At 43.3% G+C, this 12,961-nt stretch overlaps 1 protein-coding gene across 2 annotated transcripts in view; it reads left to right on the forward strand.

Moving 5' to 3' along the window:
* Window positions 1-12,961, forward strand: part of NFXL1 (nuclear transcription factor, X-box binding like 1) — a 149,926-nt gene that overhangs the window by 13,862 nt on the left and 123,103 nt on the right. For both annotated transcript variants that reach the window (XM_077477531.1, XM_077477532.1), the window contains exons 6-8: window positions 1,121-1,299; window positions 5,250-5,411; window positions 5,610-5,710. In XM_077477531.1, coding sequence (XP_077333657.1) covers window positions 1,121-1,299; window positions 5,250-5,411; window positions 5,610-5,710 — 442 coding nt within the window. The remainder of the gene's footprint in view (window positions 1-1,120; window positions 1,300-5,249; window positions 5,412-5,609; window positions 5,711-12,961) is intronic.

The raw sequence follows: 12,961 nt of genomic DNA on the forward strand, positions 1-12,961 counted from the left end.
CTTGCCCACGTAAGCTTACAATAAGAAAAAATACCAAAACCAAAAAATGGGCAGACTCTATGGACTACTCAGTCTTTTTCTGCCGTCACTTTTCTGTTTGTAAGTTGTTGGAACAGGGAGTAAGAGAAATTAATAAGTTGTGTATATATAGTAACAGGATGGATATAAATATAGGCTACTGTTTTGACAGTTTTCTTATAAATTGCAACATTAAGTTAGATTTGTATTGAGTAAAAAAAACTGCAGGCTGTCTTTTCTAATCGCCTTCCGAAAATGCAAGATTCCCGGCTATTCCTGGCTCCAGTACTGGATCTGGAACAAGCATTGAGTAAGTGAGATCAAAACTCCAGATTTGCAAGTCAGGGGCTCTCAAAATACTGGGTTTGGACGAAATTCAGTGGGGAGCTGGAAGCTGGTGCGCATATTCAGGCTTTGCCTTTTCATCTTTTGTGCTGCACCACAAGGTCAGTAAGGGGTTCCCAAGTAAAGAGATATTTGGATAACAGCAGTGTTTCTGGATCTGGTTACATAACCAAAATTTGGATGGCACGGTGACTTCTTAACTGGGAGATAAGAATTGCAGAGCAGTAACCTCTGGGGCATCTGGTTTCAGTCTAAAGGGGCAACAATTTACCAGTTTTAACCTTAAGCGGAGTTCCGCTCCCCCTTTTCCAAAAATAAGTCTGCAGCTACAAATGTAGCTGCTGACTTTTACTGTTAGTGCACTTTCCTGTCCAGGCATCCCGCGGTGTCCTCACCCAAGCTGATTCTTGAATCAGGTCTCAGGTGCTGCTGCTGCCATCTCGGCTAAGGGAAACCTGTCAAAACCAGGTACCTGCTCCCCTTCCAGACAAGCTAAGCTTCACCTGTTGGGTGGAGCTCTGCTTTAAGAAAAAGCTTGCACATTATTAACATTCACTAGTAAACCCAGCAAACATGTTGTTTGCTGAATGAATCTTGGATGCTGCAAATAACTGTTGACACATTTGAATCTATTGTGGATGCAGTCAGGCACTGTGCCTGAGACTAAGATCAGAACTGCACACATTATCTAATGCACATTAGTTGAAACTTAACGTCCTGTCTTTGTAATACTGCTTTTTTCTTTTTTGTCTTTCAGCCCAAAGTGTCGATATGAATACAAGCGATCCCAGACACCTGCCAGATATAACTGTTATTGTGGTAAAGTAGAAGACCCACCACTGGACCCATGGCTTGTACCTCATTCTTGTGGCCAAGTTTGTGAAACAGAATTTAAGCCATCTTGTGGTCACAAATGCTTGCTCTTGTGCCATCCAGGTAAACCGAGAAATGAACCATATAGCAATGTGACTGGCTATAAAAGCTTACTACGTTGCAGAATAAATAAGAGATCCTCATGAGCAATTTCATCTTAACTGCTGGTATATTGTTTGATTTGGACGTGTTTATCTTTGATTCTGAAATTAACTGATTCTCAAGCCAGTAGAGATCCACAATGCTAGTTTTTGTCAGGAGCAGCCACCATATGATTTAAAAGTCATACATGAGCATGTCGGCGCTCCTTTACCCCAAGTTACACATCCAAAGGATACTATTTTAAATTCTCTGCTCATGTGAATATAGTGCTGTCATATGTAAGAAGTCACTTGCACTTGTGCACTGGGATACTGCTGGCGATTCAGGTCATTGAGTTATTTCAGATTGCCATTAAACCTGTCCATGCCTCTGCAGCTAGGAATAGGCTCCAGCAACTGCAAGTGTTTGATTTTAGCATATATGAGTTTAGATGCAGCACAAGTGGAGAGTGATTTGACATTTACATATAATCCCAGTTTTAGAGAGTTTGGAATAGTTTCCCTTGTGTGAATTACTAGGTGTAATGGAGCCTTCTGATGTGTGACTGACACAGTAAACAGATGAGTTTCCTGCAGTACACAGGAGCCCCACATTTTTTCAATGCCTCTGTTAAGAGTGCTCCTATATCCTGGCAATCTGGCTGACATGCCTCCTTGACCTGCATGCCTAGTCACTGTCAATCCAAGCTTATTAAATAATGGTCTCCATGAAAGCAGTGTTGGCGAACAGTGATGAGGGGAAAAGGCGCGCATGCTCAACCACACTAGCTCAGCATCTAGCCTCCCTAGACAACAAGTGCTACATGCACTTTTTACACTGGTTGACATGTATGTATTTACCTTATGAACACACGTGTTTTTATTTTTATTTTTTTTGTATCAGTTTTAATCTGGGTAGGTATAAATATTAAAGATATCACAGGCAGCCCCCCTTTTTTTATTAAAAATTTCTACATCTCTTATTATACGAACAATGAAAATTATACATAGTGCCAGTTGGCTGATATGTCCTTACAATCTGTAGCCAACATGGAAACACAATATCTGTGTTGGTCAATTTACACAATTAACATAGAATAATAGACAAACGTACCATATGTTAGACAACATTTGACCACTTGATACAGACCTCTTAGGGCTTAGCTGAGGGGAGAACCAGGTTTTCATATTTATCGTGAGCGTATAGGCCATCTTGTCAGAATACTCAACTAAGATGGAGGATGGAGCCAATTATAGAGAAAATGAAAGCGTGATAAAAGAGAGCAAATCCATTTATTGGCACTGGGCATGCACACCTTTTTTTATTTTTTTTTATTTTTTTTCTTGATTCTAGACAAAAATATACCATTCAAAGCAATTGTCTGATGTTGTTTAGTCCAATAACTTTTACCATAGTGTGTTTGTATATATACAGTTGTGCTCATAAATGTACATACCCTGGCAGAATTTATGGTTTCTTGGGCATCTTTCAGAGAATATGAATAACACAAAAACTTTTCTTTCACTCATGGTTAGTGTTTGGCTGAAGCCATTTATTATCAATCAACTCTTTACTCTTTTGAAATCATAATGGCAACAGAAACTACCCAGATGACTCTGATCAAAAGTTTACATACCCCAGTTCTTAATACTGTGTATTGCCCCCTTTAACATCAATTACAGCTTGAAGTCTTTTGTGGTATTTGTGGATGAGGCTCTTTATCTTCTCAGATTGTAAAGCTGCCCATTCCTCTTGACAAAAAGCCTCTAGTTCCTGTAAATTCTTGGGCTGTCTTGCATGAACTGCATGTTTTGCGATCTCTCCAGATTGGCTCAATGATATTGAGCTCAGGAGACTGAGATGGCCACTCCAGAACCTTCACTTTATTCTGCTGTAGCCAATGACAGGTCGACTTGGCCTTGTGTTTTGGATCATTGTCATGTTGGATTGTCTATGTACGCCCCATGCGCAGTTTCCTGACTGAATGCAAATGTTCCTCCAGTATTTTTTGATAACATAGTGCATTCATCTTGCCAACAATTTTGACCAAATTTCCTGTGCCTAGCTCACACATCCCCAAAACATCAGCGATGCACCTCCGTACCTTTCACCAAAGGCCTTGTTGACTCCTCTCCAAATATAGCATTTATGGTTGTGGCCAAAAAGCTACATTTTTGGCCTCATCACTCCAAATGACTTTGTGCCAGAAAGTTTGAGGCTTGTCTCTGTGCTGTTTGGCATATTGTAAGCGGGATACTTTTTGTGGCATTTGCGCAGTAATGGCTTTCTTCTGGTGACTCGACCGTGCAGCTCATCTTTCTTCAAGTATCTCCTTCTTGTGCATCTTGAAACGGCCACACCACATGTTTTCAGAGAGTCCTGTATTTCACCTAAAGATATTTGTGGGTTTTTCTTTGCATCCCGAACAATTTTCCTGCCAGTTGTGGCTGAAATCAAATTTTAGTTGGTCTACCAACCATGGTTTGGTTTCAACAGAACCCCTAATTTTCCACTTCATGATTACAGTTTGAACACTACTGATTGGCATTCTCAATTCATTGGACATCTTTTTATATCCCTTTCCTGTGTTATACAGTTCCACTACCTTTTCCCACAGATCCTTTGACAAATCTTTTGCTTTCCCCATGACTCCGAATCCAGAAACGTTAGTGCAGCACTGGATGAAAGATTCAAGGGTCTGATAGGAGTCCAGAAACTCATTGGCCTTTTATACACACACTTAATTAAAAGTTACATTTAATAGCAATTCAAACCCCTTTGTGTCAACTTGAATGAATGTTATCAGGCAAATCACCAGGGTATGTAAACTTTTTTGATCAGGGTCATTTGGGTAGTTTCTGTTGCCATTATGATTCAAAAAGAGTAAGTTCAGTTGATTGATAATAATAAACGGCTTCAGCCAAACACTAACCATGATTGAAAAATGTTTTTGTGCTATTCATAGTCTCTGAAAAATGGCCAAGAAATCATAAATTCTGCCAGGGAATGTAAACGTATGAGCACAACTGTATGTGTGTGTGTGTGTGTGTGTGTGTGTGTGTGTGTATGTATGTATATGTGTGTATTATTACTTAGAGGTGTACTCACTTTTGTTGCCAGCGGTTTAGACATTAATGGTTGTGTGTTGCATTATTTTGAGGGGACAGCAAGCGTGTGTGTGTGTGCGTGTTTGTGTGTGTGTGTGTGTATGTGTATATATATATATATATATATATATATATATATATATATATATATATATATATATATATATATATATATATATATATATATATATATATATTATATTACACCACACACACACACACACACACACACACACACACACATATATATATATATATAATTTTCCATTCTAAACTGAATGGGTTGTTTTAGGTGAGGGTTCACATCTACTTTAAGCCTACATTTTTCTTCTAGTAAAGGCACTGTACATCAAATTTATTTTTTAACCTCCCATCCCTGCACAGCAGAAAGTGGCTTCCAGTGCCAGCACCGTTGCTATCATTTTGGCCTGTATTATGAAGCAGGAAGGTGAGGTGTTCAGGGAGATTACTGGAGTAGAGACCACAGGAAAGACCTTGGCAGCAGAGCGTTGTTCATTCACGGTCCAGTGAGACTGGAGGCTAGAAAGACACGAGACCCTAATGGCTTGATATGTGGTGCAAATTGTGGTTGTATGGTAGGCGTGTGCGAGAAACATGAATGTCTGAACAGTACTAAATACCTGGGGGAGGAAAAAAGTTTTTTGCATGCAATTACACTGTATTTAACAGCTTGTGTTCCACATTCAGGACCTAAAACACATCTTTGCACGTTAAGCATTGTTCTATGGTATTTTAAATATAATTTACCTCTTGCAGCTGGAGTTATTTCATCAGTAACCTATCACCTTGTCTACCTGCATTCAGGACCTTGTCCACCTTGTCCAAAGATGGTCACCACATCTTGTTTCTGCAAGAAGGCGAAGCCTATTCCACGCAGGTGCAGTGCCAAGGATTGGTCCTGTCAGCAGTCGTGTGGGAGAATGCTGTTGTGCAGGCAACACAAGTGTGAGAATCCTTGCCATAAAGGTATATTCTGACCACATGTTCATCATATATTTTAATAATTTCTGTGTCAAAAAGCAGTAGTAAACCAATAGCAACCACTGAGTGTTTGTATTATTAAAAAGAAATCCCTATCATTTAGCATTTTTTTCTTGAAATAAAGGGTACATCAACTTAAGCTATAAAGTTTATGAACTGTTTCTATGAACTTGCTTATTAAAGGAGACTGCCTGCCATGCCCCAGAGTCAGCAAGCAAAAATGTCTTTGTGGAAAAAAGGTGGCTGAACGACTGTGTGCAAGTCCAACCTGGCAGTGTGATGTGGTGAGTAATTTACCTGTAGCATATATGAATGCAATATACTAAACTATAATTTTGGAATCTCTGCAGCCAGATCTCCCTCCTTGAGTTCCAGAGCCTCCCACCTTAATTAATTTTTTAATGAAAAATCCAGGAGAGCAAACCATATATATATAATAGGCTGGTGGGTAATTCTTACTGCCAGTGTTAATCCTAAACTGAAATGTTATATCAAGAGGACATATAGATAGTCCTCAATTAAAAATAATACACAAAAATACACTCTAACACTAATGCAAATAACTATCTGAAATTTGGTCTTCCCACAATCTGACAAAGATGTGAACCTGACTAAAATCAAGTTACGTGTTTACTGTGGGCTTCATTGTAGCCTTATAGCTAATGTTAACTGGTCATGATGTCTGTGGTCATGAAACAAGTTCTTTTGAAGGGTAACAGAAGAATGTGGAGATGTTTTATATATTGTTTGGGCATCTTGTGGGTAAATAAGGAAGGTGCCAAAGGTCATCTTGTACTACTGTTTGTCTAGCGTTACCTTTTGCCTTTCAAAGAGAAGTGTAGGAATTACATAAAAATAAACATTCATTCTCCCCTAGATGGCTGTAACTGTCCCCCGAGTGATTTAAAGACCACTGATTGCTCAATTCTCAGGTCTGCTCTTAGCACAGAGCGGTGACTGTCATTGTCACTGCTCTCTGCTCTGCCCCTCCAACTCCAGTTACTGTAGTGCTGAGCTATGGAGTGCTGGGAGGCTGAGCCAGCTGCTGGTCAGGCATCTGGGCAGATCCTGAAATTATCAGGATCCCTTCAGAGCCTGGACCGGATCTGTGACAGCTAAATCTGGGTCATAGGAGTGCAGAACTAAGTGCACCCCTGTGACCTACAGGAGAACAATTGTCCCCTGCAGGTTAATGCCATAAAGTGCTAGTATGCACTGCATACTAGCACATTATTACAGACATACCTTTCAAATGGAGCCCTCCAGTGGTGCTCTGTAATCGCTTCCTGGGCTTCCATCTTCACCCGATCTTCCTTCCTAGTTTCTTGCTCTCCGGCCAGTTGAATGGCCGGGCTGCTATGATGTCACTCCCATTGATGCGGATGGGAGTTGCCATAATGGTACATTTTATGGAACACTCAGTGTTTGCAGCACGACACTCTCTGCATGCATGGCACACTCACTGTTTTTAGTGAATATTGAAAGTACTGTGCTTCCCTTGAATGCGTCATCAACTAGAGCCAATGTTCAGATCTACTAAACGACTTTTGGAGGAACCCTGGTTGAGAATCGCTGGTATACACTTTTTCATTTTATAACACAACATTGTTAAAGCAATACAAACAATTGTGATTTTCTTTTTCATACATCATGGGACACAGAGTTAGGCTAATATTCATTACCTACTGGGTTATACACCAACTTTAGGTGAATCGACACTGGTAGACCAAAGGTCTTTAGACCGGAAGTGATCCCCTATATAACCCCCCTCCCATACAGGAAGTACATCAGTTTTTTTTTTTTTTTTTTTTTTTTACCAGTGTCTGAAAGGTGGATGGACACGTTTGTTTGAGCTCTCTGAGCTCCAGGCTTCTAGTCCCACAATCGGTTCTTAAATGAATAAAGGGATTGACCGGTCTGATCCATTTGACACAGGCTCTATATGCTTAGATAAACAGCACCCAAGCCTTGCAAAGAAGACTCAAGATCCTGCAAGTTTCTGCCTGTAATGCGACCTACGGGCGAAGTGGAATCCTGGCCACTGCAGCACTAAGGCATTCCTGCAGGGTGCTGTACAGGTCCAATGGAGTGGACCCTAAACATGAAAAGGGTACCCTGTCCTTAAAGGTCCTCAAGTGGCAAGAACCCGTCGTGATGGGTTAAGCTCGGGCTCTTCGTTTCTAAGCTGCCCTGTGCCTGCACGAGTAAGTGAAACCCCTTTTATTTACTTATTGTAGGTTGTCCCAGTGATTCTAACAATCAGTTGAGCTAGCTAAAGCCTGGACACCTGTGCGCGGTGACCATACGTGGGAGTTTTGGGCTAGCTTTCGGTGTTTTTAAAGTGTACCTTTTTTTTCTTGTGTCTATCTGTTTTTTACCTGTATGATGGCGCCATTTTGCCTTGGTTCACCATGGCGTCCGTACATTCCTAAGAGAGCTGTTGTGCTCAGCAGTTTGTTTGGCGGCCATGGCGCATGTGGCTTTGCTATAGGCGTTATGCACACTCGAAGCTGCGCATGCGCCGTTTCCTTATCTGGGCGCGCAAAAATTTGCACCATATGTGAATACAGCCGCGCCCGTATGCCGGGACCAAGAACGTGCCTGCGTACGCATGTACAGATTGTTCCAGCGCACAGCCAGCTTTAAGCTGTGTATGCCAAGCATGCGATGCTTCCAGAAGGCAGCTGTGGGACACAGAGCAGGCTCTGAACCAGGCATTGGCAGCGGGTTCATTTCTCCTTATCCAGGTCGCGTAAGTCACCAGGTGTTGCTTGGCAGGATTGTTACATAGGGGCTTGGTGAGCCCTATTAAAGGGTTTCCCTTCTGAGGTGTGTTAATACTACACCCAGGTACTCCCCTTTTGTGGCTAGTAAATGTCTTCAAAAAAGAGGAGCGGGACTAACAATACAGGGAAGGGCACACCTATGTCGTCAGTAGTTCCTGATGAACCTAGACATATCCCTAGTGTTGTATCCCCTGAAGAACCAGAGGCTTCCAGGCAATCTGAGCCGCTGCACCTATCTGGTATGATGCCTGCAGTCAACGCTGCTGCTTCACCTTTTATCACCAAGGATGAACTGTCCTTGGCCCTAGCCGGGTTAGAGCACAGGATTGCTGGCATGATGGCATCCATCCCACAGGATGGCATGAAGCGTGACAGATCCCCCTCCCCTAAGCCTCCTAGTTCGGCGCAGGAATGGGTTGAGGATGGGGAAGAGGTAAAAGCTCAGGCTTCTGTGGAGGGCCTGGTGGATGAGTCTGCTTCTGAGCTATCTGGACAAAAAGATATCCATTTGGTGTCTGCCTCTCAGTCGCAGAGGCTTTTGATCCAGACTCTTATCGAGATGGGTCGTTCTGCCTTTAAGTTGCCTCTTGCAGAGGTTACTGAGCCCCCTGGTCCTCTTTGGGGTCCTCTTCAGGCCGCACAGGCTTTCCCCTTAAACCGTTTGTTGGAACAGGCGGTGTATACTGATTGGGAACATCCTGAAAGGGTTTTTGTTCCTCTTTAAGAGGTTTTCCATTGAATTAATTCTTAAGAAGTGGAGTATGCCAGCCGTAGATTCAGAAATCTTTTCCTTAACAGCTTGCCGTAGTTTCACTGTGGCAGAATGGCACAGCTGGACGAAACATTACCTTACGTCACTTTGCCTTTTGGCAACTAGGGGCACGCCTCGACCCCGAAGGGACATTTATTATTGCTTTCCCCTTACATCCACTGTTGGAACAAGCGGTGTATTCTGATTGGGAACATCCTGACAGGATTTTTGTTCCTCCTAAGAGGTTTTCCTTTTTTTATATCTTTTTAACTTGTCCAATGGATAATGCACAGGGTTTGAAAGACCCTGTTGACAAGAAACTGGAGTCATTATTAAAGGCTTCCTTTTCTTTGGCCAGTTCAGCTATTCAGCCAGCTGTTGCAGCAATTGGTATCTGCCAGTCCGTAAAGGATCAGGTCAGACGGCCTGACAGGCCTAACCAGGAGGATGATTTTCCTGAAAATGAGACCGATATTCCTCGAGCGCTGTGTATTTGCTGTTGATGCCTTAAAGGATTCAATACAGCAGATTTCTCGTTTTGTCTTTCTTGTCTGTAAATATTCGCAGACTTTTGTGGCTAAGAACTGGTCCGCTGAGCTTCCTTGTAAGAAGTTATTGGCAGGTTTCCCCTTTCATGAGGAACGTTTGGTGATGATTTGGACAAATATATCCAAAAGATTTCCAGAGGGAAGAGCTCTCTACTTCCTATAAAGAGAAGCACTAGGCATCCCACGCTTAAAACCTCAGGGACTGCTTCCTCAGATGTGTCAGCGCCAAGGCGGTTCCGCCTCCAACAGGGTGCCAGGGGCAAACCGCAAGGCCAGGCCAGAAAAAGCCCTGGGTTCATAGCTCTTCTAAAGCCGGCACCAAGCCCTCCTTTTGAGGGGATGCCCTCACTCCTTTTGAGGGGATGCCCTCACCCCCTCAGAGGCTTCTAAGATCCAGCATTCCCTCGGATCCTCCAAAAATAAACTTACTGTTTCAGGCACTATATCATTTAGTGTATCAAGGAGTGATTGTACAGGTATCCGAAAGGGGCGCAGGACTTTATTCGAACCAGTTTAGGGTTCAAAAACCAAACAGGGCACAAGGCACATTTTGGATCTAAGATCCCTGAACCAGTGTCTACTAATCCAGTCCTCTTGGATGGAGTCTGTCCGCTCAGTTGTAGCCTCGCTCCAGATGGGTGACTTTCTAGCCTCCATTGATTATATAAGATGTGTATTTACACATTCCTATCTTTGAACCTCATCAGTTTCCTGCGATTTGCAGTAGAGGAACATAATTTTCAGTTTGTGGCTCTACCCTTTGTGCTTGCCACAGCTCCCCGGGTGTTCACAAAGGTCCTAGCACCAGTACTGGGTCTTTTGAGGGCCCAAGGGATCTTGGTGCTTGGCTATCTGTATGACCTCCTGCTCAGAGATGACTCACTCACTTACACTCTAGGCTCTAGAACAGAGTATAACCTGCACAGTGTGGTATTTTGAAAACTTCGGCTGGATCATAAATACCGAAAAGGCAGCCTTGAGACCAACTCAAAGTCTGAAGTATTTAGGTCTGATCCTAGATACAGTCCAAGCAAGGGTATTTTTGCCACCCATAAGAATCTGTGCCCTGAAGGATCAGGTGTGTCAGATAAGGGGCGCCAGACAACCCTCCATTCGGCTCTGTATGAGTCTTCTAGGAAGGATAGTGTCCTCCTTTGAGGCAGCGCCCTATGCCCTGTTCCATTCCAGGCCTATACAACAAGACATATTTTTGGCTTGGAACAGAAGAGGACAAGCCCTGGATTATCCAATGTTTTTATCTCCTCGGGCACGTTTAAGACTAAACTGGTGATTGCAGGATCAGAACCTGCAAAAGGGAAAAATCCTTTCTCCCGGTTACTTGGAGAGTACTGAATACAGATGCCAGTCTCTCAGGCTGGGGAGCGACCCTAGAGGGGCACACAGCTCAGGGGAAATGGTCAAGGACAAAACAAATCCTGCCCATCAATGTCCTAGAGTTAAGGGCAGTACGCCTGGCCCTACGTCCTGGACGGTGGACTGTGTCCTATCGGGGTTCGGCCCAACAATGTCACTGCAGTGGCCAATATAAACCACCAAGGCGGTACCAGGAGTCGTTCAGATCTGAAGGAGGTGAACCATATACTAGCCTGGGCAGAGGGACATCTGCCGATTTTCTATCGGCAGTCCATATCCTGGAAGTAGAGAACTGGAAGGCAGATTATCTCAGCTACCAGCATATCTGCCTGGGGGAATAGTCCCTACATCCAGGGGTGTTCCAGGAAATTTGCCAGCATTAGGGATGGCCAGAAGTCGACCTATTAGCATCCAGGTTCAACAACAAGCTACAGCAGTTTCTGTCCCAAACAAGGGATCCTCTGGCAATTGGAGTAGATGCTCTGGTAGTTCCATGGAGCCTGTACTCCCTGGTTTATGCTTTCCCCTGGTCCTTCTCCTTCCACATTTGTTGCGCAGGATTTGGCGAGAGGTGGTTCTGGTGGGCATTCTGGTGGCACCAGAAGGTCCTGGTTTCAGGAGATTGGGAGACTGACGCTTCCACGTCGCCCCGATCTACTGTCTCAAGGTCCTATATTCCACCCCAATTTATATTCTCTAAATTTGACAGCAGCATGGCTATTGAAGCCAGGGTGTTAAAGGACCGTGGCATCTCGGGACCAGTGGTGTCTACCCTAGTGAATGCTAGAAAGGCTGTCACTAGGAAGATCTATCATAAAGTCTGGAAGACTTATATATTGCTTGGTGTGAAGCCAGAAAATGGCATCCTTGGAAATGCGTGACTGAGAGAATTTTCTTTTCTACAGTCAGCTGTGGAAATTAGATTGACTTTGAGTACAATCAGAGGTCAGATTTCAGCCCTGTCATTATTCTTCCAAAGGCATTTAGCTTCCCATACGCTGGTCCTAACCTGGTCCTAACCTTTTATGCAGGGGGGCAACTCGTTTGCTTCCCCCCATTAGGTCACCTACGTTTCCTTGGGACTTGAACTTGGTGCTGTGTTACAGAAACAACCATTTGAGCCTATCAAAGACTTGCTGTCATGCAAGCTAGCCTTCCTGATGGCCATCCCCTCAGCTAGAAGGGTGTCGGAAGTGGCGTCCCTTTTGCGTGCAGCGAACCATACTTGATCCTTCACCACGACAGGGTCATGTTACGACCTGTTCCATCCTTTTTGACAAAAGTGGTGTCGGCCTTTCATTTAAATCGGGGCATTATTTTGCTTTTTTTTTTTTTAATCTCCGCCTCGTTTGGCAGAAGAGAGACGACTGCATTGTTTGGACCTTGTCGGGGCAGTCAAGGTTTCTTTTTTCTTTTTTGTTTTACCAAAAAGACCCAAGATGGGGCAGGCCACTTACGAGGCTTCCATTGCCAATTGGGTCCGTCAATTGGTCATTCGGGCCTATGGTCTGAAACGTAAAGCTCTTCCGTTATAGGGTGAGGGCTCATTCTACTAGTTGTCTCCCTCCCCTCAAGGTTATTGCTCTGGGATGTCTCAGTAGGTAATGAATAATGGTCTAACTCTCTGTCTCATGATGTATGAAAAACAAAATAGTATTTTTTTGTCATACTTACCTGTAAAATCCTTTTCTTTGAGTACATCATGGGACACAGACATCCCTCCCCTCTTTTTTGAGGATTTAGTGCTTGCTACAAAACTGAAGTACTTCCTGTATATATGGGGGGTTATATAGGGGATCACTTCCTGTCTAAAGACCCTTTGGTCTACCAGTGTCCATTCACCTGGAGATGGCTTATAATCCAGTAGGTAATGATTATTAGCCTAACTCAGTATTAACCTAAATCTGAAAAGGATTTTACAGGCAAGTATGATGAAAAAATCCTATTTTTGACAATCCGTCAAAGGCTTACATAAAAAAAAAAAAATCTTCTTTCATGTTGAGTGCTGCCTGTCTGTTGGCCATCACTTCACACAACTTCCTGGATGCCCTGCATGCTTTACAGCTTCTCTGCTGT

Source organism: Lithobates pipiens, unplaced genomic scaffold, assembly GCF_037356315.1.
Source record: "Lithobates pipiens isolate NorthernLeopardFrog02 unplaced genomic scaffold, aLitPip1_a1.2 Scaffold_13, whole genome shotgun sequence".
Classification (NCBI taxonomy): domain Eukaryota; kingdom Metazoa; phylum Chordata; class Amphibia; order Anura; family Ranidae; genus Lithobates; species Lithobates pipiens.